Genomic DNA, 26,181 nt, shown 5'->3' with positions numbered 1-26,181 from the left:
GGCTGGGTGAAATTGTACAAGTTACTGTCCCTCTCTGAGCCTCAGTTTTCTGGCCTATAAACAGGGGTGTCTCAAAAAGGTCATCCATCCTGAGTGGGAAGCACTTATGACAGGGCCTGGCATACGCTGCAAGTTTAAAAAATATGACCCCAAAGTAGCCTTAGACGCTCTCTGTAGTGAAGAACCAGTGGTTCTTGTTTTTGGTTCCCAATTCAGAGCAGACGGAGACTTTTGTAAAATGCATCAAAATGTCGCTGCAAAAATGCTGAATTGGAAAATGTTGTGTTATATATATATTTACAAAGGTAAAAAGAAAAAAAAAATATTGCAGCCATGTCAAATCGCCATAAAAATTTCTAAGCAATTTCAATTTCTCTACTTATGTTGCCAAGGTCAGTAACAAAGGTTGCAGCCTGCACTGTTCACAGACCAGAGAAAGACACAAATACGGCACTCACATACGCAGCCCGTGCGAACTTATTGAGCACCTGTTGTGTATCAGGCACTGTCCAAGTGCTGGCGATACACCAGGGAACAAAACAGAGAAAAATCACCTTCTGGTCCCGGGGTATATAAGACACATTTGAAGGTGAGAATGCGGTGGAAGAAAATAACGGAGTAGGGTAGAAGGACTGGGCATGTGAGAGGTGGGTGCGCTGCAGTGTGAAATAGGATGGGAAAGTTGAGACAGTGACATGTAGGTAAAAGCTCAAATGAGGAACATTAATAAAACCAGTGGTCTACCGTCTACTGTGGGATGGTTTCATGTCCCCCTACCCCACAATCCAGTTAGGTTTGAAACTCTCTAAGGGCAGCGGCCATATTGTCCTGTTCATCCCTCCACACCCAAGTGCCCAGAACAATGCCCGGCATGTAGTACATTCTCATAGCTGCTACTGGGGAGGTGGTTGAACATACACTTACATGCACACAAGGGCACACACATGCACACATACGTGCATACACATGTACACACACAGCATCACACGAATGACACTGTGGTTCAGGGAAAAGAGCACTGGCGTTCTAGGCTGAGCATCCCCTCCCCCTTTTTAAAATTGGAGGGGCAGGGAGTTTGAACGTAAGCTCCATGAGAGCAGGGACTCTATTCCCTCATGTACTGATGCCTAGTACAGTACCTGGCACACAGTGGGCACTCAATAAACACTGGAATGAACAAACGAACTCCAGATGATTCCTCCAGCTTCAAAGTTCCTGGACTCTAAGATATTCAGGGAGTTCAGGGCCAAAGAGTTCCTTGGGGAAGGTCACCAAGAAAGCTTCTCAGAGGAGGAAGGGAGACCAGTGAGGAGCCCAAGGGATGGCAAGGCCATCTCTGCCAACCTGCCTCCCATTAAAGTGCTTTCCAAGGAGCATGGCTGGGAACCAAGCTGGGAAGTGAGCCCAGGCAGGAAGAAGTCAGGAGGGAGCCAGGCTTTCTGGGAAGCAGGAGCCCTTTTTTCTTAAAAGCAGAAGCCTTCACTGATGGGGGGAGGAGGGGTAGGAGGGAAGTGTCAGTTCAGCTCTGGTTCAACCTGGGGTGTTTTCCCTTCCTAAATTCCTGGACCAATAAAAATTCTTTGGGAATGGGCATCTGCTCATAAGGTAAGTAGAGGCTGCTGTGGCTCCAGAGTGGTCTGATTTGGGCTAAGAAGCCCTTCCTCACAGCACAGGCCAGGGCCTGGTGAGGATGAGGGAGAGGGGCTAAGCCCACAGTCAGGCCCCTGTGCCCAGCAGGCTCTGGGTACCCAGGACTCTGGGACTAGGGGAGTCAGGACAAACGGGCCCTTGTGGCGCTGGAGGCTGCCCGTCGTGCCAGGAACACTGTGTCCCTGGTGCCGCCGCCCGCCTGCTGTCTGCCTGAGGGGGCCGGGGGCCTGGGAAGCAGGGCTGCCCTTTTAGAGAGGGATTTCCTGAGCTGCCTTGGCCTCTTGAAAGGGCCTGGGGCTCCAGCTGGCTGCCAGGAGGTGGTGGGGTTGGTGCCTGCTGCCCTCTTTCCCACAGTCCTTCTCTGGCAAGTGGGGGAGGCAATGCCTTGGGTTTCCAGAGCCCTGGGGCTGAGTGATGGTTTCAGAGACATTGCCTTTGTCTTACCTTCCTGCCACTCACTGTCCCTCTGCCAACCCCTTGGACTTTGCTCCTTCCTTAGTTTCTCCTGTATACAGAAGCAAAACCTCAAGGGTCTCTCCTCTCTGCCTGTACCTGCTCATATGCGGGATGCCTGAAAAGGGGACAGCAACCTGATTGGGGCCTTCTAAGAACAAATATAGGTCTCCATGCCACTTCCAGGGCAAGAGTGACTATATGTGCCAGACATTGTACTAAGCCCTTTACAACCACCACAACCTATGAGGAGGGTATGGTTATCAACCCATTTAACAGATGAGAAAACTAACACTCAGAGGTAGAGGGGCTGGGCCACAAACTCTCAGGTCTCCTCAGGCCAAGGCTTGGGCCTGGTGCTTTGAGAAAAGTAAGATGCATACACACACATATGCATACACATACAGGCACACACGGGGCACACCTCCTCACACACATGCTTGCCCTCCTCCAGGCAGGTCGCAGGTCTCCACATGTAGCCCCACACGCCCTTTCACTGGGTTGGCTGGGCCACAGTCATGCACATGTACACTGGCAGCCACACGATGTCCACATGTTCATGTATTCGCTCAAATGTGCACAAGGTCACCCACAGGTAGGGAGAGGCCCCTGACAGGTGCACACACAGTCACACATGCTGGTGCACACAGGACCTCGTGTTCATGTACCAGCAGAGACACAGCTTCACCCCTGCAGGCCCAGAAGCCCCAAGTGCACCTCCCACCCACCAGTCTGCCTGAGGCTCCAGGCCACCCTATGGCTCGGATCCAGGAGCATGCTTCCTCATGGCCCGCATGCCCACCGGGCGCCTGCCCTGTGCCTGCCTCGTGCCTGCTCCTGGCAGGCTGTTGAGAGGAGGAGGCACACGCTCTGCTCAGGGATTTCCTGGCCCCAAGCGGCTGGGAAGGGAAACTCCTCTCGAAATCCTGCAGCTTTTCAAGTGTTTGCTGAGACTGGGAAGGGGGGCAGATGGCAGTGCTGCCAACAGCCTGTCAGCATTGGGCACTGCTTGCCTGCCACTCTCCCTGCCACCAAGCCCACTCCCCACTCCCTGGCCACCCAGGGCCCCAGGCTCACTCTGAACTTTAACTCGGAGCAACTGAAGAATCAAAGGGGCAACTCCAGGTGACTTCCTGGCCAGGGCATCTGGTCTGGAGGGAGGAGGGGCCGGAACCTTGGTCTCAAGGAGGAAGGAGATCCTACTGGGGCTCACCATGTGACCCAGGCAATCGACTACACTTTCCTGAGCCCCAGTTTCCTCACCTGGAGAAACTGTGGAGCAACCCAGGGCCCATAAGACAGGACCCCCCGGCCTTGTACCCAGTTCCCCAAGGACAGTCACCACCACCATCTTCACAACCGGTGGCCATAATGACTGTCTGCCTTCCCTGGTGGGAACAGATCTTTCCCAGCATCTGCTGAATATGTGTGTGCCGAGTACTATGCCAGGTGTTTCAGAACACGTCACATACCTTTACCCCCAATGAGTCCACAGATGAGGCAACTGTGGCTGGAGGAGTCAAGTAACCTACCTGTCTGGGTCCCACGATCTAGGGTTCCTACCCAGGCACCAGGTTGCTTTCTCCCGCTTGGCCTCTAGACACCCAACCTCCCCTATGTCACTGTCACCACCTCCTGGTTCTGGCCAGAAGCCCCTCCCAGCCAGGGCTCAGGCACCCTGGGGAGATTATGGGGGCTGGGCTTGCCCCTCTCTCTCCGGCCATACCCCAGCCAGGTGGGGTGGGGTGGGAGCAAGAATTCCAAAGGAACAGATTTTCCCAGGTGGTGGTGGCCCCAAGGGTTGCCCCTCCCACATATTCTCACCTTCGCATTTTTGTGCCGGGTAGTAACAAGTGAAGGGCCTGACGCCCACCCAACCCACCCCCCATTTTTCCAGGATGAATTCCCAGTAAGGATGGAGGTGGGAGGAGGAAGTTCTAGGACTCAGGGCCACTCACTGGCCCAGGGTCCTTTCATCTCAACTGGACAGGCCCACCTCCCACCCGTGCCTGGTACACACAGGTCAGGTGGACACACCTGGAATCTCAGGTGGAGTCAAGAAAAGAGGCCCTGAGCCCTCCCCAGGGGAACCACTTCTGGATCCCAATTCAGAGAGGGGAGAACCCAGCGTGCCTTCTTGCCAAAAGGTGGATCTCACCCCCTCTAATCCTATCTGGGAGGATTGGGGCAGCCTCAATTCTATTAATTATGCACCCACCAGACAGGGAGAACAGGCCAAAGCCACCAGTAGAGCAGGGGGCACTGAGCTCCCATCTCTGTTCCTTCCCCCTGCTGTGTGGCCTCCTGCCCCCTCCTCCCAGGCCTAGGGAGCTGGGGCTGCAGCGACCCAGCCAGGGCCTCACGCTCTCACCTGGTCCACCTGCACGATCAGTGGGATGCCCAGCATGAACACTGTCATAGGCTGCACCAGTCAGGGCTGGCAGGACAGGCTCTCTTTGAGCTCCACAACTCCATCTGGCCCCAGCTGCGCCTGGAGCCCTGCTCTGGGTGCTCCAGGGAAACTCCAGCTGAAGGCCATTGTCTGCGCAGCCTCTGCCCCGCCCCCTCCTCCCGCCACGCCTGAATGGCTGGCGGTTTGGCAGAGTCAAGGCTGCTGCCCTCACCCCCCACAAATCGAACATAGCTGCTAACACAAGGAGAGAGCACTCACAACGTGTTTAGTACAGGGCCATGGGAGCCTCCCCCTCCTCCAGAGGTGGGCACTTTTCCCCGCCCCACCTCCATTTGACAGATGGGGCAACTGAGGCTCAAAGGGGGTGAGGATAGGGCCCAAGGTCACACAGTGAGTGAAGGTTCCAGGTCAGACTAGAATCCTGGCTCCCTGAGGGCATCTGTCTTAGTCATCTAGTGCAGCTACAGCAGAAATACCGCAAGTGGATGGCTTTAACAAACAGAAATTTATTTTCTCACAGTTTAGAAGACTAGAAGCTCAAATTCAGGGCAGCAGCTCTAGGAGAAGGTTTTCTCTGTGGACTCTGGCTCTGGAGGAAGGTCCTTGTCTTTTTGAGCTTCTGCTTCCTGCTTCCTTGGAGATCTCCCCTGTCTTGGCATCTATCTTACGCCATCTCTGCTTCTCTCACTTGATCGTTTAATCTCTTATATTTTAAAAGAAAATGACTCAAGACACACCCTACACTAACCTTGCCTCACTAACATACAAAAGACAACCCATGCCCAAATGGGATTATAACCAAAGGCATAAAAGCCACCAAAAATTTTTTTTGGTAGAGGTTAGGAATTACAACACATATTTGGGGGGACACAATTCAGTCCATAACAGTCCACCCTTTGGACCCTAAAATTCATGTTCTTCCCACATGCAAAACACATTTACCCCATCACACCATCCCAAAAGTCTTAAATCAACTTCTGATCCAAAATTTCATCTTCTGAATCATCTAAATCAAACATGGGTGAGACTTCATGTGTATTCCATTCCGGGGCAAAATTCCTCTTCATCTGTGACCCTATGAAATCTAGACTACAAGTTATCTGTTTCCAAAGTACAATGGTGGAACAGGCTTAAGGTAGACATTTCCATTACAAATGGGGGAAATTGGAGGGAAAGGGATAATACACACCAAACAAGTCCAAAACCCAGCAGAACAATTTACATTAGCTCTCCAGACTTGAAAATAATCCTTTCTTCTTTGAAAGCATCTAGGCAATGGCTCTGCCCTCCAGACTCTGGGTGCTGGTCATGCCCTCTGGATGCTGGATGGAAGCCCCTCGTGCCCGGGCTTCAGCTCTACCTTCCAGGCCCTCTGGGATGGCAACTCTGCCCCCTTGGCTTTAGGCAGCCCCATTCTCCTAGACTATCTGAGTGCCGCCATATCCTCTTGGCCCTGGCAGGCCCCATTCTTCTGCCCCTTGGGCATGGCACCCTGGCCCATCATCCTTAGACAGTGGCCCCATCCTCCTGGTACATCTTAATGGCAGCCCCATGCTCCAGGACTGAGTTGGCAAGGATTCCACTCTTTGAAACCTAAGAGGCTGAGGCCCCACCCTTTGAAATCCAGGAGACTGGCCCCACTCTTGAAATGGAGAAGGCTCTGCTTTCCTGTGCTCCTTCCAATAGTTCCGCTGATCTCCGAGTTGCTCCAGGGTGATCCTTTTCTTTTCTTGGAGGACAACAGATGTAGCTCCTTTGGCCTGTTTCCTGCCTGTAGAATTCTAAGAGGCAGGCGGTATTCTTTCCTTTCATTCTTTCTCTGTCCCCTTTAGTCTAAGCTGGTGGGTTTTCTGCTGCGGTAGCTGGTTAGATCCATCAGTCACAGGCTTAACTTCTTTAACAAAAGATTATGTAGCCACGTCCTTGATGAACATTCTAGGACACGTGTCCTTAGTTTGTACAACAGAATTTTCCAAATCTTTAAGTTCTGTTTTCATTTTGCACCCTTCATTTTTAAGTCCTTCTCTTTCCTCTCGCATTTTATTAAAAGAGGCAAGGAGAAACCACACAGCCCCTTTAAGACCTCGCTTAGAAATCTCATCAGCCAGGTATCCAAGTTCATCATTTATAAGTTCTACCTTCCACCAAACATTTGAACATAATTCAGACAAGCTCTTTACCACCGCATGAAAATCATCAACCTTCCTCCAACCACATGTTCGTCACTTTCTTTTAAAGGGTCACCACAAGCACATTTAACATCCATATTTCCAGCCACATTCTGTTGCCGGTAAGTACCACATGTATTCTCAGGTCTCCTCACTTTCTGAACCCTCACCAGAATTGTCTTTGACGTCCATAATTCTACCAACAGTCTCCTGAAGACAATCTAGGCTTTTACTATTAGGCACCTTAAAGTTATTCCAACCTCTACCCATTACCCAATTCCAAAACCGCTTCCATATTTTAGGTATCTGTTAGGGTAGCACCCCACTCTTCTGGTACCAAATTCTGTCTTAGCTATCAAGTGCTGCTATAACAGACACACTACAAGTGCATGATTTTAACAAACAGAAGCTTTTTATTTTCTCATGGTTTAGGATTCTAGAAGTACGAATTCAAAGTGCCAGCTCTAGGGGAAGGCTTTCTCTCTCTGTTGGTTCTAGACAAAGGTCCGTGTCTCTTCAGCTTCTGCTTTCTGGTTTCTTGGAGATCTCCGTGTGTCTTGGCATCTATCTTACCCCATCAATGCTTTGCTCACTTGATTGTTTAATCTCTTTTATATCTCAAAAGAGATTGATTCAAGACACACCCTACACTAATCCTGCCTCATTAGCATAGCAAATAATTCCCAAATGGGATTATGATCACAGGCATAGAAATTAGGAATTACAACACATATTTGGGGGGAACACAATTCAATCCATAACAGCACCCAAAAACCCCTTGTCAGGGAGGCAGTCACCAATAGTTCCACCCCTCACTGCCCTGAGCAGAGTGAATTTCTGAGGGCCTCATACCCTTCCCCTGGTCCAAAGCCACCTGACAATCTGGATCCCATCTGTTCTCTTTTTTTAAAATTTTTATTGTGCTTTAAGTGAAAGTTTACAAATCAAGTCAGTCTTTCACACAAAAACTTATATCCACCTTGCTACATACTCCCAATTGCTCTCTCCCTAATGAGGCAGCCCGCTCCACTACCTGTCCTCTCACTCCCATTCTACTATATCACCTTCTGTGGTCAAGGGGCTCCCTCCCCTTGTTGCTTCCTGCAGGGTGGAAACCCCCTACTAAAGCAGACTCTAAGGGAGCCCAGAGAAACCCTGGTGGTGTAGTGGTTAAGTGCTATGGCTGCTAGCCAAAAGGTCGGCAGTTTAAATTCGCCAGGCAGTCCTTGGAAACTCTATAGGGCAGCTCTACTCTGTCCTATAGGGTTGCTATGAGTCGGAATCGACTTGACGGTGGTGGGTTTGGTTTTTTGGTTTGGAAGGGAGCCCACAGGGCCTGATTTCCTTATCCTCACATAGACCTGGAGGTGGGTATTTTCCTCACTGTGCGGGAGCACTGAAGCTGGGACGGTTTAGTGCCTACTGCAGGGCACTCAGTAATTAGCACTGAGCTGACTCAAACCCACATATCCAAAGCCAGTGCCCATAACCATGGCACCATCTGCCTCCTCCTGAGCACCTGGGGTCTGACTGCTGAAATTAAAGCAGGCAGGTGGAGGTCTGAGGGCAGAGGCTGACCTGGTCTTGACCCCCTCATCCTCCTGCTCCAAGGCCCCAATAGGTCACAAAATTCACAGGTTATGTTTATGCACTGAATGGTGAATACACAGGCAGAGTGGAACACGGGGAGGCCAACGAGAAGGGACTTGCCAAGGTCACACAGCTGACCCAGAACTGCAGTCCCTATTCTAGGGGCTCCACTCAGCCCAGCCACACCTCTGCCCTGCCATCCTGCCCCCAGACCCAGAGAGTCAGCTCCTGGCTGCAGGGTGCAGAATGTGTGAAGCACAAGGCTTCCTGCCCAGTCCCTCCCACTCTTTTGACTGTGCCAGGCCTAACCACTGTGCCCTTTGACCCTGTATTCTCTGACATTCTGTTGACAACTGTCACTTGGATATCCAGGAAATGGCCTCTGTTGCTAGGGGACTGCCCAGATGTAGGGTGGGGCAATGGGAGGGGGAAGGGAGGAGGAGCAGACTGGGGTTTCCCTTAGGTAGGATTCAGGCAGTGGGGGCTGCTGGGTCCTGGCAGAGGGGCAGGGAGGGATCAGCCAGGAGGAGTATGGGATGAACACAGCAGCTAAGGTCCACACAGAGACCTTTGGAAAGCCCCCTCTCCAGAGCCTTCCTACAGGCAAGTATTTTGGGGACCCTGCAGTTGCCATGCAACTGCTCTGGTTGCCATGGGAACTCTCCGTCTTCTGGGGCTTGTCATTTTTTTAGGGGATGCCGCAATGCTTCCTGCGCCCTTTCTCTCCACCCCTCACTCTGGTTTGGCTGTCCTGGGACCTGTCTGGGAGAGGGCATAGAGGTTCCATGCCCCCCACCTAAGGCCTCCCAGTCCTGGCCCTAAGGGCTCCATCCCCTCCATTCCCCGCCTTAGGCTGTGGGAGGCAAGAAGAATCTTTGTGGCTCAAAAACCAAGAACCCCTGAGAAAGTGCAGAAACAAGAGTCCAAGGTCTTCACTGGAGCAGGGAGAGGACGAAACGGGCTCATTAGCTCTATTTATGTCTCCACTCCACACCGTTAACCACCACCTTGGGGATTCCCAGCCCAGCCCAGTCCAGCCCTGCCCTCCCTGTTGGAAGTCCACTGTAGTTGGAAGGAATTCGGTCCCAGCACCTGAGACTGGCCCCTCCCAGGCTTGTCTGCACACAGGGATGTGCTCCCACCAGCCATGCCACTAATGAGATGTGGGGGTCACTTCCCCTTGGCTTTCCCACCTGTAAGTGAAGATGGTTGCCATCATGAGACACCCCCACAAGCAGAGGGACAAAGGCCTGTGAGCAGCCTGGGAGGACTCTGCAGAAAAGGGGCCCGTGGCTGAAGTGGCCATGCTGACCTGCCCCAACCACCCCACTGATGGCAGACCTCCCACTGAAACCAGGTCACCGCTCCCAGCCCAGTGCCTTCTCTATCAGACCTGACCCTCCCACACCCCTGCTTCCGGCTTTCCCTTCAGGCCAAGGTACTCAGCACAGGGCTAGGTTCAGAGGCCCTTGATAAATATCTGCTGTGTGAGCCAATCAATGAACTGGCTGTCAAGGACCACCTTGGCGGTGGTTCCAGCAGCTCCATGGGAAGGGGCCTCTTGGGATTCAGAAGAGCCTGGGTGATAACAGTAAGAATGGCCTCTGTCCATGGGCCATCTCACTGATGTCTCACGTAAGCCCACTCCATGGCAAGGGACCTGGGGCCTGCTCCTCAGCCCCAGATTGCCCTTTGCCTCCTCTTTGTATACCAAAAGGGGAGTTGAGGAGAACAAAGACAAACCCCACCAAGTGCAGCAATGGTGAGACTCAGGCATCATCACCCTCTCTGGGCAACGTCCCTTTGCAGGTGGGACCCTCATGTCATGTTCTGGACAGACAGCCCCCCATCCCTATGCTGCCTCCCATGTGCCTCCTAGACCTGCACACACAGGCTGCCCTGTCGTAATAGGAGAGCTGTTCTGAAACCAGTAGTTTCATAGCCGAAATCACTGTGAAGGGCCCTCTTGGCTTCCAAGTGGAGACTCCAACACGCACTTCTGACCTTGAGGTTCTGGCACCACCTGCCTTCCTGCTCTCCACTGCCATCTCCCCTGCCTTCCTGCTGTCCCTGAGTCACCTCACTACTTAGGATATGCTCCTCTTCCTCTTTCAGGTCACCTCCTACAGAGGGCCTCTCAGCTTCCAAGCCAAAGTTGCCATCATGGAACCCCCAAGACAGCGGCCCTTAGACACTCTTCAAACTTGGAGCTGAAATCACTCCCAGAGATCACAGTATAGCCATACAACAGACAGGCTTATAAAATGAACAATAACACCAGTGAGGAAAGTACACCTCAGGACAATCAACTATACAAGCCTAAAGGGCAGCGTTTGCTCAAAAGCAAAGTTCAGAAGGAAGGTAGCAGCAGGAAAGCTGGGCAAATGGACATGAGGAACCCAGGAGGAAGAAGGAAGAGTGCAGACACACTCAAGGATTTGGAACCAATGTCATAAAACAAACTGTGAATAAATTGTTGATTGGGAAACTAATTTGCTCTGTAAACTTTAACCTAAACCACAATAAAATGTTCAAAAAAAAGTCCCTACTGAGTTACCATCACATGGCCCCACCCTGTTTTATTTTCTTCCCACTGTATACCAAAAGGAACCAAACCCAGTGCCGTAGAGTCGATTCCGACTCATATCACCCCTGAAATGACTATACTACCAGTCTGTTTACAGTTGAGAATTGTCTCCTGGCAACTAGAAGGTGAAACCTTTGTCTACTCCACCACTGCTCCATGCCCCGCCCAGGAGGTCCACACAGGAGGTCACAGCACCACCTGCTGGTACTGCCGCCAGAGAGTGTGACAAGCAAGGGAAGTAGGGCTGTTCTTGACTGGGCATCCCCAGACTCCACTCACACCCTACAACCTCTAGCCGGGAGGTGAGTTCCCTGAGACATCCTCAGACCCCAACAACTGCCCCTTACTCCATATAGGCACCTGGGAACCTGGCCATTGGGAGGAGAATTACTACTGGACCAAACTCCACTTCTGCCCCCAACCAAGTGCCCTAAGAATCCAATGAGGGCAACCTCCTGGGGTAGTAAGGATGGAGTGCAGCTCAATAGGGCTGCCCCCACCATCATCCCCATCATCATCATCATGTTCTGTCCTCATATCAAGCCAGACCTCAGGAACACCTCCTTCCAGAATCTCTCTGTGCGTCCTTTGGCTAGTCCCCGAATGAACTGTGCCCCATCTCCTTACAACTTTCTGGACAGTACTTATTGCCTCCCCTGGCATGGCCTGGGGCTCAGGAAATGTGTGCCAACTAAACAAATGAATGAATGACCTCTTCTGTAACTTTTCCAGATTCAGAGATTCATAAAAATCACGGGACAGCAGTGCTAGGGGTGAAGTGAAATGGGGAGGATGACAGCAGGTGAGGAGGAGAGCCCCAAGGTAGCAGCTTGCTTCCAGGTGCTCCTGAAACCTATGAGCTGGGACAACCAACTACTGTGTTTCCATATTCTCAGCCACTGAAGCTCAGAAAGGGAAAGCCATTTGCCCAGGGCCACAGAGAAGCTTGCTGGGATACAGCTGGGCCTGAGCCTCCAGGCCTTCTAAGCAGCCTTAGGGGTGGGCCCACTAGGAGTGAGGTGAGGGGCTGCCCAGGTGGGATCACAGTGGTGGCCTGAGCTGCGTTGGCCTCCCCTAGGGCTGCCCTGTGTTACTTTTGGGCACCTTCTGCCAGATGGCCTAGACTGAGGGTTGGGCCAACGTCTGCAGTGATAGAAAAGGTTCTCAGGGTTTCCCAGGATTTCCGGAAGCTAAAAACAAAAAACCGTTGCTGTTGAGTCCATTCCCACTCATAGAGGCCCTATAGGTCGGAGCAGAACTGCTCCTTAGTTTCCAGGTCTATAATCTTTATGGAAGCAGACTGACACATCTTTCGTAGAGCGGCTGGTGGGTTTGAACTGCCAACCTTTCAGTCAGCAGTTGAGCGCTTTAACCACTGTGCTACCAGGGCTCCTCTTCCTGAAGCTAGAGCCTTGGAGAGTAGGGGTATAGCAGGAGAACATCAGGCTGTCTTGAGCTTCTCTGGCCAACTGAGCTGGCTAAGGGGCCATTTCCAGAACAAGGAAACAGAGTTGGAGCAACCAGCCACTCCCTCTTACCAGTTAGTTCTGTGACCCTGAATGAATTACAAGGGGTGAGAAGCAGCATGCAGCACAAACTAAAACAGGGCTGGGATTGTACCACAATAAAATAAAACAAAACAGGACTGGGCCCTGGCAGTGTGCTCTTGGCTAAGTTTCCCAGCCTGCACCATGGAAGCGCTAAAATTAAATGGAAATCAGATATCGTCACCCCCTGGCATAAAACTCTCTAATGGCTTTCTATTATATTTAGAATCAGACCCAAGTGCCTCATCTTGGACTATGGTAGCTTACATAACGGCTCCCAACGAGTCCCACCTCCTAGAATACACATCCTCTGTAGTCCTCCTACCCCCTTCAGTGTGAACTGGGCTTAGTAACTTGATTGTAAAGAACAGAATAGGGCAAAAGTGATAGGGTATCACTTCCGTATGTCTGTCTGTCTGTCTGTCTCTCTCTCTCAGATCCCATGCTCTGGAGTAGTAGGCTCTGATGTATGAGTTGCTCTGTGAAGAGGCCCATGAGGCAAAGAACCAAGGGAGAGCCCCAGCCAACAGTCAGAGAGAAACTGAGACTCTCAGGCCAAAACTCACCAGAAACTGAATCCTGCTAACAGCACGTGAGTGAGTTTGGAAACGGGTCCTCCCCCTGTCGACCCTCAGTTGAGACTGCAGCCTCAGTCTTAAGAGAGGCAGAGGCACTTGGCTAAGCTGTGCTTGGATTCCCAGTTCACAGAAACTGTGAGCTAATAAATGTCTGTTGTTGTGAGTCATTAAGTTCTGGGATAACGTTGTCACACGCAGTGGATAACACAGTTCACTACGCTCCAGGATCTGGCCCTGCCCTCCTCCCTCCCTCCCTCCTCTCCTCCCAAGCTCACTCCAGTCACACTGGCCACCTTTCTAACCTCCCTTCTGGCCAGTCACTCTGTCTCTGAGTCTCTGCACCAGCTGTGCCTTCTCCCTGGCACACTGTTCCCAGACTTGTGCAGGGCTGGTCCCTCTTGTCATTCTGGCCAGACATAAATGTTATTTCAGTGAGCCCTCTTGGACTCCCCCCACCAGCCCTCCCTCTTGGCACCCTGCTTTATTTTTACAGTAGCACTTAATCTTTTCTTTCACATGTACTTGCTTTCATGCCTTTGTCCATTACCGCTCCAGTCTTTGAGCTCCTACGGGGCAGGGACCACATCAGTCATTTTCAGCACTGCACCCAGAGCCTAACACAGCACCTAGCACAGGGTGAGTGCCTGGGGCATAGGTACTGAATGAATATATCAGAGGTTCTCCAATACCTTTCCCACCTCTCACCAGCTCAGGTGGTGAAGATGGAAGCTGGTAATAGGAGGTACATGTCTGAGGAAAGGGGTGGCCAAAATGACCGCTGGGTGACTCTCTCCTGGCTCCAATTGCTCCAGCAAAGCCCAGCGGGCACCACTAGTAGAAGAGGCTGCCTGCCCCCTGGCGGCCAGCACTAGCACTGCAGCCCCAGACAAGAAAACCACAAAACAAAACACACCTTTGTTCCCATGTTGTCAAGGCAACAGCTCTTCCCAGCCCCAAGGGGCAAAAGAGAGGAATCTGAAGGTTCCACAAGCGGTGCAAGGGATTTCAAAAGACTCCTTTTCTCTGCTTTTTGCCTCCACTCACCCTAGGGTGTCCAGTCCAGCCATGAGGTATCCTTGCCACACCAGGGTGATTCCAGCCCCACTTCCAAAGGAGGATCCCAAGGCTCCAACAAGGACTTGTCTTGAATCTGGACCCCGGACTCATGGTCCAGTGCTCTGCCATGCTCTGCCTTACCCCAAGTCCTCAGTTCCCAGAACCCCAAGCCTCTCTCTGCTTGGATGACCTGCACAGAGTAAAAATCGTTTTCCAAGGGCCAGAGAGCACAGCAGGTCACCAGTGGAGAACCAAGACCAATGGACATTTCTCCAAGCCTGTGAAACTCTTGTGGTCAATCACTCCAAGCACTCCAATTTATAGAGGGAGATACTGAGGCCTTCTCTCCTATAGCCGCGCTCCATGCTAGGAATACTCATCCTGGTTCCAGGGGCCCAGAGCCGTGGACTGCAGAACCTCAGGCCCTGTCTTCTTGCCCAGGCAGACCCCTTGGGGAACTTGGGGATCCCCTGACCCATCAGCCTGGTATCTCTCCCCATCCTTATGCTATAGATCTGTGGGCATGTTGCTACTGCCACTGCCCCATGGCAGAGCTGCCTCCGACCTCTTTCTTCGTCCTTCTTGTCATTTCCCTAGGGTAGGTTCCTCCTCTGACCCCACCCCCATGGTCTCCACCAGTGAAGTCAGCATGTGTGAGTGTGTGCAGGGGCGCACCTGTGCACGTGTGGGGATGCCAAGAGGAAACAGCCCCATGTGGGAAGGGGTGAGCAGGGATCCCCAGATCTCATTCCCAAATCAAATCCCATGGGTGATGGTTGAGCCCTGACCTAGGAGACTGGAACTCTATGTTATCCTTATCTCTGCCAACCTCGTGTGCCCTGGGCCAGTCCCTGCTTCTCTCTGGAACTCAGTTTCCCAATTGTAAAGGATTGGACGTGGAACTGCATAAGCGGGCGCTCAGCAAGGACGGGGCCAGGTCCCCCAACACTGGCTGGGGGGTGGGCGTGGGGTGTGTGGTCCTCCCCCAACACCCGACGGCTGGAAGGGAGGCCCGGACAGGGAAGGGCACTCACCTGGCAATCTACCATCATCCTCAGCCTCGGCCGCTCATCGCCGGCCCCAGGGCGGAGCCCGGGGCTCTCAGCGGCCGCTCGCCTCGGCCCGCGCGCGGCGCAGGGGGGCGCGCGGCTGCTGGGCTCATTGCGCGGCCTCCTGCCCCCGCCGGGCCCGGGGCTCAGCGGCCCTCCCCGCTACCCCGGCCGCAGCCGCCGCCGCCACCAGCGCCGCTCCCATTGTCTGCGCCGCGCCCCGCTGCCGGCCGCTTGGCCCCGCCGCTCGGTTGGTTCATCAGAGGCTTCCCGGGCTCGGGCCGGGGTGGGCGGAGAGAGCCGCGTCCCCGCCCCGGCCCCGCCCCAGCCCGTCCCGGCCCCGCCCCAGCCCGTCCCGCAGGTGTAAGGGCGGGCTCCGCGGGCGGGTTGGGGGCACACACTGGAGGGCGGCCTAGGGCTTGGCGATGCAGGTGGACACCACGCGGGGCAACCGGGCCCCGTATCCAAGTCCAGACGCGCACATGAGGTCGGCACGGGCCCGCGGACAGCTCACGCACATGAGCCCCGCCTGGCTGCTCGCTCCACGCACCAGCGGCCCCTGCGGCTGAATCCACGTTCCCCGTCCCCGCCGCCTGCTGTGCGCCCCTCCCCCCCCACACCACCATGGGACCCGGGGGCCACCCCCACCTCAGCCAGGAGGGGCCGTCAGGCCCTAGGCGGGGTAGGCATGGACAACCTGGAGACACGGGACCCATCGAATACCCCTCCGCCGGTCCTGGTCCTCTGATGCCACCCGCAGGGACCAGCGAGGGAGAGAGACAAGATTAGGGGGACCTGGAGCAGGCAGTGACCAGGGAGTCCAAGCAGGGAAGAAGGTCGGGTGGCCCCTACCCCTCAACCTCCACCACCTCCTCCTGTCTTGCCTATCCCTGCCTGAGCCCTGGCTGGTGTATGAGAGGCCGTGAAGGAGCCCATGAAGGAGATGCGGGCAGGCTGAAGCCGGCCAAGCATGGGGTTAGTTACCGTTGTTAGGGAGCCCCTTCTAGGCACTCAGTGATTTCCCCTTATTTTATAGACGAGCCACTGGCACCAGCATTCAAGGTCATGCAGTTCTAAGGAACCAAGCCCAGCTTCCAACCAGGGTCATTGCTCTTAACCATCACTGACATCTGACCTGATCACCAGAGGCCTCCTGCATTGACGGCTCCCCAGACCAGGTGGACTCCTGAAGTCCAAGCACTTTAGGTGCCTTCATCTCCCTGGCTTTAATCCCAACGCACCCCCACAAGGTCGGAGTGGCTGGTTCCATTTGCAATCGAGGAGACTGAGGCTCCAGAAGTCACAACGTGAGCTTGCCTGTCACAGGCTATGATGTACCCCAGCCATGGGTTTGATCCCAGGTCAATCTGACCTCAAAGGCTGTACTTTGCCGAAGAGCCCCAAGGAGGTGGCCTCTGAGCCCAGTCTTGAAGGCAGGTCCAACAAAACCTGGTCAGGCACCATCCGTGCCTTCTCAGAGCTTACAGCCTGGGGAGGGGCGGAGAGATGGACATAGGTACATTGTAAGTGATAGCAGATATGAGAAGGAAGTACTATGGAACATAGAGGAAGGGCACTCACTCTGAAGGGGGCACAAATCAAGGTAAACTTCCTGAAGGAGGTGATATCAGATGGGGGTCACTTGGTATTGGCCAGGTGGTGGGATGGTTATGCTAGACTAGTAGGCGGCCTGAACAAGTGTGCTGGGCCAAGCCCTATAGGCTGAAATGATGTTGGGCTGTAATGTACAGGAAGAAAGACAGTTGACCATAAGGACTTGAAGCTTAAGGGGCCTTAATTTTAAGGTGGGGAGGGCAGCAGGCATTCTGTATTTGTATTGTATTTCATGAACAGGTACTTCCTAAATTTCAAAGACTTCTGAGCCCACAAAACCTGGATCTATCCTGGCCAGATCGGTACCTGTAGTTAGGAAAAGCTGGAACCCAATCCTGTGGGACTCTGTACCCGGCTCCTCCCACAACTGCTTCTCTCTGCTTGGTCAGGCCCCTCACCCCACCCGCAGACCCTTGACTTCTTCCCAACCATGGGGCAGCTTTCGTCTGTCCCTCAACTCCTTTCTGAAAAGTGGCCTGGACTAGTCTGGCTCCAGGAATTGGGTTCTGTCACTCAACAGGAATCTCAAATCACACCCTGGGAATAGGTTAGAGTCAGCCATAGTCCCTAGGGGCTTGGGACAAGGGCCCATCAGTGAGGTCTGGGAGAGGCTGGATCACAGAGCTTGCTGTGCCAGGGCCCAGAGCTGGGCTGGGAGTGAGGTGGAAGCTCCCTTCTCTGCCAAGCCAATGCTGCCAAAGCCCCCTCCCTGGTCTCCACATCTCAGGGTTTCTCCCAGCTCCTTGAAGGCAGGGCCTGATCGTCCTCCACAGCAGTGCTACACAGGCTGCCCCCCAGGGCAGGGTAGAGGGCCCTGGGAAGGTGTTCCCCATTGGGGGCACATGGGTTATCAGTCTACCCCTTGCCCTCTGCTCAAGCAATACCTGGGGCCTCTCCCTAAGTCCATTCCTCAGCCCAAGCTGTCTCTTCACTTGGTCACTCCACCTGCCTACACTCTTGGCAGCTGTCCCCACTCACCAGCCAATCCACAGGGCACAGGTAACAGTGGGCTTAAGGCTGGTCCCCAGCTTTGCCAGAAATGGCCAGGTGGGCGGGCACCTGCTCCCTAGCCTTCGCCTCCCCCTTCAGTGGAAATGATCCTTCTCCCAGGGAAGCTGGCACTAGGCAACCCAGTCCTGACCCCAGCCCCCACCTCTATCTCTGCCCTCCCAGGCAAACAGAACCACCATAGGTCTCTGAAATCCCTCTGGTCTAGGTTGGTGAGGCCACCCTTACACACCCTCTAATCCTGGGCACACATCACTGCTACCCAGGAGTCTCACACCAGCCAGGGGCCTTATAGAGCTGAGGTTAACCCAGACAGACATCAATGATACAGTCAGGGACAAACAGATAAAAGCCCACAGGCTCTCAGTTGAGGGTTCTGCTTCCTTTTACTCAGTTGGGAGTGCAGTCAGTCATCAGCAAGTTTCCACTTCACCCAGACTCCCAGGAGGATCAGAACTAAGTCCCACCATCTGTTGCAGCAGCTGGTTTTAGCCCAGGTTTTCTGCACTCCTTACCCCCACTGCAAGTGTACCTGAAATCCAAGCTGCCTGGGTCTCCAGTGCCTGACAGACACTCAGACATGTAGGTGGACAGACCCCTGATGAGGGTCTATCACATGCCACCTTCATTAAAACTGCCCTAAGCCCTCTTGCAAAGGAGGCAGCTGGTATAAGAGTGTATGGCTGGCCATAGGGTGTGCGCTGGACTTAACTCCGAAAGCCTAGGCGTTGTGCGTTTCAAAGGCTGGTTTCTCAGTTCTAAGTGAGGACTTGGCTACATGTGCTTGGGGGCATCACAGTACTCAGGACCCTCTCCAGCCAGAGAAAACGGATCTGGGAAGTCTTCCACACTAGGGTGTCATCAGTGCAACTTTAAGGGCAGTACGCAAGCAAAGGGGGCAGAGGTGGGTTCTCAGGCACTTGAGTGGGGCTGAGGCTCTGCTGCCTCACCCGGAAGGCACTTCTGCTGTGGGAGGCCTGTAGGGCCCTGCCTTCTTGTACTTCTTTATCTCCTGTCCTCACGTCCAACCATTCCTGTGCCACATTCATGTGACCTTTGTGTTGAGTGTATACGGCCCTTCACTGTGTACGCAGGCCTTTCCACATCCTTTTTCTGGCTGGATTCTCCTGACAGACTGAGAGGTAGTAAGCAGGGCAGGGCTGGTGCCCACCAAAGACCTGAAGAAGTGAGGCACTGGTGTAAGATGGCTCCCTGGGGGGGATCCAGGTGCTCCACTGAGGGGACCCAAGTATTCCTCTGGGCGACCTGGCTACAGGGCTTTGGGTAACAGAATGTGGTAGCCCCTCCTCTGCTGTCAGCCCCTCAGCCAGTTGGTATCCTTGTCCAGTGTTGAAAAGCGGATCAGCTTCAGGATGGGTGGCTGGGGCTTCCTGTCATCCCAGAGGTACTCAGGGGACAGCACCTTGGAGGGCTTGTGAGAGATGAAGCGGCGGTTCAGGTGACTCTCCTCCTGCCAGGCTGCCATGATACCGTTGGCCTTGTCTGCCAGGATGGCCATGTGGCAGCCCCTGGTAAACTCATACACTCTGGCCACCTGGCCCCCAAAAACTGCCCCACCATAATAAAAGTCCCCCTCATTGTCCTCCACAAAGGCGGTAGAAACACGCCTACGCTCATAGGGGAACTGCGGGCGGGATACAGCATAGTAGCCTGGGTGAATGGCAGCCACCAGGTCCCCCAAGGTCTCAGGTCCCCACGGATTCCGGAACACCATGTCCACATCGAGGCAGAAGAGGTAGTCCACCTCACGGTGCGCCCTCTTGGCAATGTGCTGGCTGATGGTCTCCATCCGGCGCATGGAGATCTCCTCCCAGCGGGAGTAACCCTGGATGGGGATGACACTGAGGAGCCGGCCAGGACCCAGCAGGACGTGAGGTATGGCCGCTGGGTCATCAGTGAAGACGTAGTAGGACACACGGTAACCCCGCATGAAAAACTCCTCGGCCGAATCAAGGAAGTGCTGGACGAAGCGAGTGTACCTGGTGATAAGACCCCCATCCATGTTCACCACCGCCACGTGGGGCATGAGCTTTGCAGTTGGCCAGGATGGGGTCCACCTCCCAGCTCCTCACTTCAAGAGTTACTAAGGTCTGACCCCCAAGGTCCTAGTCTGTCCAATTCAAGTAACGGGCCCGACCTCTTAAGACTGTTGTAAGGATGATACTTAACAGTAACAATTCTTATATTCACAAACCAAGCTAACTTTTACTGAGCACTTTCTAAATGTCAGGAAGTGTCCTAAGGGATTCTTACCTCTTCCAATCCTTATAAGACAGGTGTTCTAATCCCTTTTTTATAGGCAGGAACTCTGAGGTTCAGAGATGAAGGTCACCAGGAAACAAGTAATTGGAGACATCAAGGGAAGGTGCGTTGTGGATGCCAGGGATGTGGGGTAGGCAGTGGACACCATGACCCCACCCTCAGCAGTTGGATAAGGGGCCACCTGACCCCAGGTAGGCCATTTATCATCTGGCCAGTGCCGTAGGCCTTGTGGCCCCATCACACACCGTTTTTCTTAGGAGTTCCAGGAAGAGACCCAGAGGGAAGTTGCCAGGTGGAGGCTTCTAAAGGCAAGGCCATGTAGGGCCAGGAAGAAGAGGAGAGATCCAGAGAGCGGGGCAGAAACATTAAAGGGGTGGAGGGGAGATATTCCTGAGGCTTGCCTAGACCCGCAACCTGCCTATGGCCTATGAACCTCATTTATGTTCAGTGGTCTTAGGGGATTTCTATTCCTTGAAACTTACCTATCTGTTCAGAGGAATCAGTTTCTGCTGTTCCCTCCCCAGATCCCCTTCTCCAGGAAGTTCCCCCTCCATGCCATCACACTATTATCTACCTTCCCATTTGCTCGGCCTTCCGTGGTGCCAGATCAGGTCCCAGCACGAGGTCCTGGGCCTCCCTTACACTGTAAGCTCCTGTGGCTCAGGGAGAAACCCTCACCCCAGCTTGGGACTCACCTCCCCACAGCAAACACTGTGACCCCAATGGTCAGGTTCAGCGGCTGGTAGATGTTCTGCAGAAGCGTGGGGTCAAAGGTTCCCTCTGAGATGATCGGTGCCAACCAGGGCGTGAGTGTCAGCAGCTGTGTGGACCTGGCAGCAGGGGAGGTCATGGGGGACTGAGATGTCTCCTCTGTGAAAGCCTGAGTCTCAGCCTAGCTCTGCCTGCCACACAGTGTGTGACCCAAGGCAACTTTGTCCCTGTCTTTGAGCCTCAGTTTCCTCATGTGGAAAGTGGGGATAAGGAGCCTGGTGGCACCGTGGTTAAGAGCTCGGCTGCTAACCGAAAGGTCGATGGTTTGAACCCGTCAGTCGCTCCACGGGAGAAAGATGTGGCAGTCTGCTCTGTAAAGATTACGGCCTTGGAAACCCTATGGGGCAGGTCTACTCTGTCCTGTAGGGTCGCTATGAGTTGGAATTGACTTGATGGCAACAGGTTTGGTTTTTGGTTTTTAACGTGGTTGAGAGGACCAGCAGTTAATTCAAATGTCTGAGCCTGGCATTTCACGGGTTTGCTGAGTGCTTAATAAACAGGAGTTATCAACAAGGATGCTAACAATGCTAATACCATCATTAACAGCCTCCTGGGCACTGACTATGGGGCAAGCAGAACGCTGCAAATTTTACAAACATCATCTCATCTGGTCTCCCAACCCCCTATAAGGTGGTGGTTGTGCGATATCAAGTCGATTCCAACTCATAGCAACCCTATAGGACACAGCAGAACCGCCCCATAGGGTTTCCTAGGCTGTAATCTTTACAGGAGCAGATTGCCAGGTCTTTTCTCCCACAGAGCTGCTGGTGGGTTTGAACACTAACCTTTCTTTCAGTTAGCAGTCGAGCCCTTGATCACTGTACCGCAGGGCTCCTTTTCCTATGAGGTAGGTACTATTATCATCCACCTTATAGAGAAAAAGCTCAGAGCAGTTTGGTAACCTGCCCAAGGTCACACAGCTAGTGACACAGCTAGAATTGGGACCCACCCAGGTACAACTCCCAGCCTGTGTCCTTCCACAGTTCCAGACTACCTGGGCCCCAGGCCACCCTGAAACTCCACCTCCACCATCCTGGCTTGTAAATCAGGGCCTCTGTTGACCCCTCCACCCACCTCCTCCCCCAGACTCTCCATCCTGTTCTCAGGCCCTAACCACACCTACCTCTGCTCCAGCAGCTTGGGCTGAGGGTACTGCAACCTGCAACCAAGAAGGGCCAGTGGTGAGGCAAGGTGGCCCTACCCCAGGGGCCACCAAAGGGAGAAATGACAGTCTCCTTACTGTGCCACAGGCTGGAATTGCTTCTCCCCCTTGTACTGCAGCTTCATGTTGCTGGTGGCAGAGGTGAGAAAGAGCCGTTAGTGTCAGGACTGGTAGCAAAGAACTCAGCACACGAATAATGACGAAGCTGAGACTAATCCACCCCTAGGATGGGCAGGGGAAACCCTGGTGGTGTAGTGGTTAAGAGCTATGGCTGCTAACCAAAAGGACAGCAATTCGAATCCACCAGGCACTCCTTGGAAACACTATGGGGCAGTTCTACTCTGTCCTGTAGGGTTGCTATGAGTCAGAATTGACTTGACGGCAACAGGTTTAGATAGGCAGGTACCCCCCAGGGTCCATGCCAACTCTCTGACCTTCACCACAGTTCTGCCCACTCTACAGAGGAGGGGGGTCAGGCTTCTGCAGGTGAGGTGGTCTGTCAGGGTCCACTGACAAAGTGGCAGGGCCAAGATTCGAACCCAGTGCCACATGGGTCCACAGCAGATGCTTTTTCAACCACATCGTTCTATAAGATCCCAGCATCTCCTAGAAGGTTTGAGAAGCACCAAGACCTAGCGGGCTCACCTCGCTACCTTCTATCCTGCAGACCTTGGGTGAGTTATTTCACCTGAACCCAACAGAATGGTCAGTTTTATGTGTCCACTTGGCTAGGTGATAGTTACTCCATCCAACACTCATCAGGTTGGTATTCTGTAAATGTGTTTAACACGTACAATCAGCTGACTTTTTAAGTAAAGGAGACTGTCCTGAATAATCTGGATGGGCCTGAATCCACCAATTGAAAGGCCTTAAGTGCAAAACTTATTTCCCTGAAGAAGAAATTATGACTCAAGACTGCAGCATCAAAAGAAAAGAAAGACTGCCACATCAGCCCCTGCCCAAGAGTTCCCAACCTGCTCTTCCTGCCGTGGCCTGCCCTATGGATTTCAGACTTGCCTAACCAGCCCCCATCACTTCTTGCAATAAGCCTACATAAACACACACACATACATATACCACTACTGGTGTTTCTCTGATGGAAGGAACCCTCAGTGATACACCTGCCTTTCCTCATCTGCAAAATGGGGAAGCCATTCTTAAGCCTTAGAGTTGCTGTTAGAATTAAACGAAGTAATGTGGGGATTTAGCCCAGCACAGAGCACGTGCTCAGGAAAGCCAAGCATCCTCACCCCTTCTTGGCAAGCAGCCTGCCGCGGTCAGCCTCCGCTTGCCTCCACAAATGCCAGTCTGAGCCCAGGAAAAGGGGGTTCCGGAGGAAGAAGGAACAGGGCTGCAGGATGGACACCTGGGATTGCCTGTGGCTCTGCTGCCAGTGGGCTGAGGGACCTGGGCTGCACATTTCACTCCCCAAACTTGAGTTCCCTCCTCCTTGAAACAGGGGTGCTAAAACCTTCCATTGAGTCATTCCCACAGGTGGTAGAACTGAGGTCCAGAGAAGGAAAAGGCCTGCCCGTGGCCACTCAGTGAGTGTGTCACAGCCAGCTCCAGAAGACGCCTGAGGTCAACTGTCTTAAAGCAGGCGCCCTAAGGATTAGGCCACCTGGTGACACAGTTTTCTGCAACTTGTTTACTAATTTTCAATGTCATATATGATGGAATGGGTTAAGCCTCCTTGAGCTTTCCCATCTTTAGTCTATATATACTCTTGAATAGAGCGCCAAATAAATGGAATTTAAACCAAAGAGAACATTTCTCATATGTTGAATCAGCAAGGTAGTCTGGTTTTTGTTTTTCATGAAAACACCTAGTATTCCCCAGCTCTAGCCTAGGTGCAGTCCAGTCACAATTTTGTTGGGCACAGCTGGGTGGCATATGTGTGAGCATGTGATGTGCCATTGCCCTTCTGGGGAGCAAGATGGATCACCCCCACTATCCCATTTTAGAGACGCAGAAAGTTAGGCTCAGGGGTATGTAGCACACCCAAGGTCAAACTGTGAGAGAGGAGCTGCAAGGACGCCTGAAGACTGAAACAGCAGAACCCATAAATTATCTAAACACTCATCAGAACCATAGGCTCAGGACACAAGAACGTGCAGACAAAGTAGCCATAAAAACTCTCCTGTCCTGCTCCAGACAGCCTGAAGGGCCCCCAATCCCTCAGCCCCTTACTTACAAGATCTCCGGACAGGGGAGGTAATAGGGGACATAGGAGGCTGGCAGCCAGTTTTCAGTATACACCCTGGGGAAAAAAAAAAAATCTGCTAACTCAACTCCCTGGCACGAGGCTGAAAACCTGCTTTAGTGCAAATTAGTGGTATATCCTCCCTCACTCCTGGGTTCTACAAGGAGAATCACAGGACCTGGCATTCAGTCATTCATTCACCATGCAGTCACACATCCATGGGGCACGGCTCCATGCCAGGCCAAGCACACAGCAGCAGGGGTCAGATGGGGACACAGGCTGGTCACACAGGGGCTGGGGGAGCCCTGGGAAAGAATGGCCTGGGAGAGTCAGAGTCGAACAGGGATGAATTCACCTCAAGACAGGTGGAAGGATGGTCTTGGCAGAAATTCTGAAACAAACTATTTCGGGCTAGGGCTGGCTTTGGGGGTAGGGTGAGCCAGGAGAGGTGGGTAGAAGCCAGGAAGCCCGTGCAGGGGTCACGGTTTAGGCTTGAGATGCCAATAGACAAGAGTCCTGGGGTTGGGGTGGAGAAGGAAGGGTGTACTCACCACAGGGCCCAGAGGCCCACACCTGCTAGCAGGCAGAAGCCCAGACCCAGGACCAATCTTCTGCAGTGCATTACTGGGTGCAGAGATCAGACCTGCAGAGACAGGGCCAAGCCTCAGCGGCTCAGCCCCTCCGCTCCCAGGGCTGTACGCTGAGCCCGCGTCTCCGCGGTCCTGGGGACCCCTACAACAGAATGCTCCCTATCGGAGGCCGGTGTTCTGACCCGGAAACTATTTCTTCCGCCCTACCCTGCGCTGCCCTGCCCTGCCCTTGGACGGCCACTGCAGAGGAATGGTGGATCCCAAGTCTCGCCCCCAAGTCCCGCCCACGTGTCCGCCCCCCCTCCCCCCCCAGCAGGCAAGCAGCAGCTCCAGAGCCGGGCTCGAGGAGGATTCCCATAGGGCACACGTGACCAAGTCCCCAAAGCCGGTACAGCGACAACACACCCAGCCCAGGCGCGGCGGCTGAGGGTGGCCAGGCAGGGAGGGCGCCGGGATTCCCCGGGAGTGGGGAAGGGGTGGGGGGGCCTGGGTTCTCCCCAGAACCGCGAGAATCGACTTCAACTCTCCCTGGTTTTACTGCCTTGGGCGGATTAACCAGTAAGCAATGTACCCACGGGCTTACCTGTGTTTACTTACTAAACTGCAGTGAATATAGGTTTCACCACATCTTTGATCCTTGGGTAAGTCGATCCCCTCGGCCTGTGTCTTCCTTAGTTAAGACTTCTTGTTACGGGGAATAACAACACGCACCACTCTGAGCCCATGAGGACGACGCGCGGAAACCGCTGTCAAGCGCTGGGCAGGAGCCGGGGACCACTGACAGCTCCAGGGCGGTCCGCCTGGGGTCAGAGAAAAATCCCAGGGCCGCGGTCCGGGGGTAGGTCCCCGGCTAACTCCGGAGCCTCTGGGGCAAGCTCGCTAGGCCTCCCTCCCTCTGCGGGCTTCAGTTTCCCCACCCAGGCCACGGGACGCAGGATTCTGCAAGCCCCTGCCTCGTCCTTCGGCCCCGTTAACCGGTCCCAGTAGCCCGGGGACAAGACGCGCGCCTCGACTTCCGCCTGCCCCGCTAGCTCCGGGCTTGGGGTGGAGAACGGCGACTGTTCCGGCGGGTTGACCACTCACCTCTAGCGACCAGACCGGCGTTAAGACGTTGGGTCGCACCCTGGCCCAAAATCCAGGGACTCGGCTATCCTAGGCAGCCGCACTGCGCCTACTGGAGCGCCCTGGGCTCAGCTTGGCTTGGGAGATGCGGAATCCAGTGTTTTCCAGAGCCGGTGGGCGGGACATAAAGGGGGAGGAAGCCTCCAGCCCGTGCGCCCCGCCCACCGTCAGCCCCGCCAGCGCGCCCCACCCGCCCAGGAAAATGAATAAGCGGATGTCAAATTCATACGGCCTTGCGAGGGCTTCCAGATGGTCTGTTTTCAACATTGTTTTGACTAAGTCGAAGGAGTCCACTTCCAACTTTCAAAACTTACTCCAGTACTACAGTGATCAAAAC

At 53.8% G+C, this 26,181-nt stretch overlaps 2 protein-coding genes across 5 annotated transcripts in view; both read right to left on the bottom strand.

The window, feature by feature from the left end:
- RALGDS (ral guanine nucleotide dissociation stimulator) overlaps positions 1-15,109 on the bottom strand; it is a 53,278-nt gene extending 38,169 nt beyond the window's left edge. The window contains exon 1 of the mRNA XM_064291250.1: positions 15,077-15,109. Within this exon, the coding sequence (XP_064147320.1) occupies positions 15,077-15,094 (18 nt within the window). The 5' untranslated portion in view covers positions 15,095-15,109. The remainder of the gene's footprint in view (positions 1-15,076) is intronic.
- A 2,971-nt stretch (positions 15,110-18,080) lies between these two features.
- Positions 18,081-25,973, bottom strand: GBGT1 (globoside alpha-1,3-N-acetylgalactosaminyltransferase 1 (FORS blood group)). Of its 4 annotated transcripts, none has more exons than XM_003407403.4 (8): positions 25,806-25,973; positions 25,306-25,522; positions 24,684-24,775; positions 24,124-24,189; positions 22,008-22,058; positions 21,891-21,926; positions 20,692-20,826; positions 18,081-19,713 (listed from the first exon to the last, which is right to left on the bottom strand). In XM_003407403.4, exons 3-8 carry the CDS (start codon positions 24,752-24,754, stop codon positions 19,029-19,031), a joined length of 1,044 nt encoding a protein of 347 aa, XP_003407451.1. In that variant the 5' UTR covers positions 24,755-24,775; positions 25,306-25,522; positions 25,806-25,973; the 3' UTR covers positions 18,081-19,028. The 4 variants fall into 4 exon arrangements, with proteins under 4 accessions (XP_003407451.1, XP_010585842.1, XP_023400544.1 ...); XM_010587540.3 differs by having other exon boundaries at positions 25,320-25,522; XM_023544776.2 differs by lacking the exons at positions 24,124-24,189; positions 24,684-24,775; positions 25,306-25,522; positions 25,806-25,973 and adding an exon at positions 23,180-24,117.
- Positions 25,974-26,181: the final 208 nt, after the last annotated feature.

Source organism: Loxodonta africana, chromosome 9, assembly GCF_030014295.1.
Source record: "Loxodonta africana isolate mLoxAfr1 chromosome 9, mLoxAfr1.hap2, whole genome shotgun sequence".
Lineage (NCBI taxonomy): Eukaryota > Metazoa > Chordata > Mammalia > Proboscidea > Elephantidae > Loxodonta > Loxodonta africana.
The sequence above is the reverse complement of the archived record's forward strand: the minus strand, read 5'-3'. Positions and strand labels throughout refer to the sequence as shown.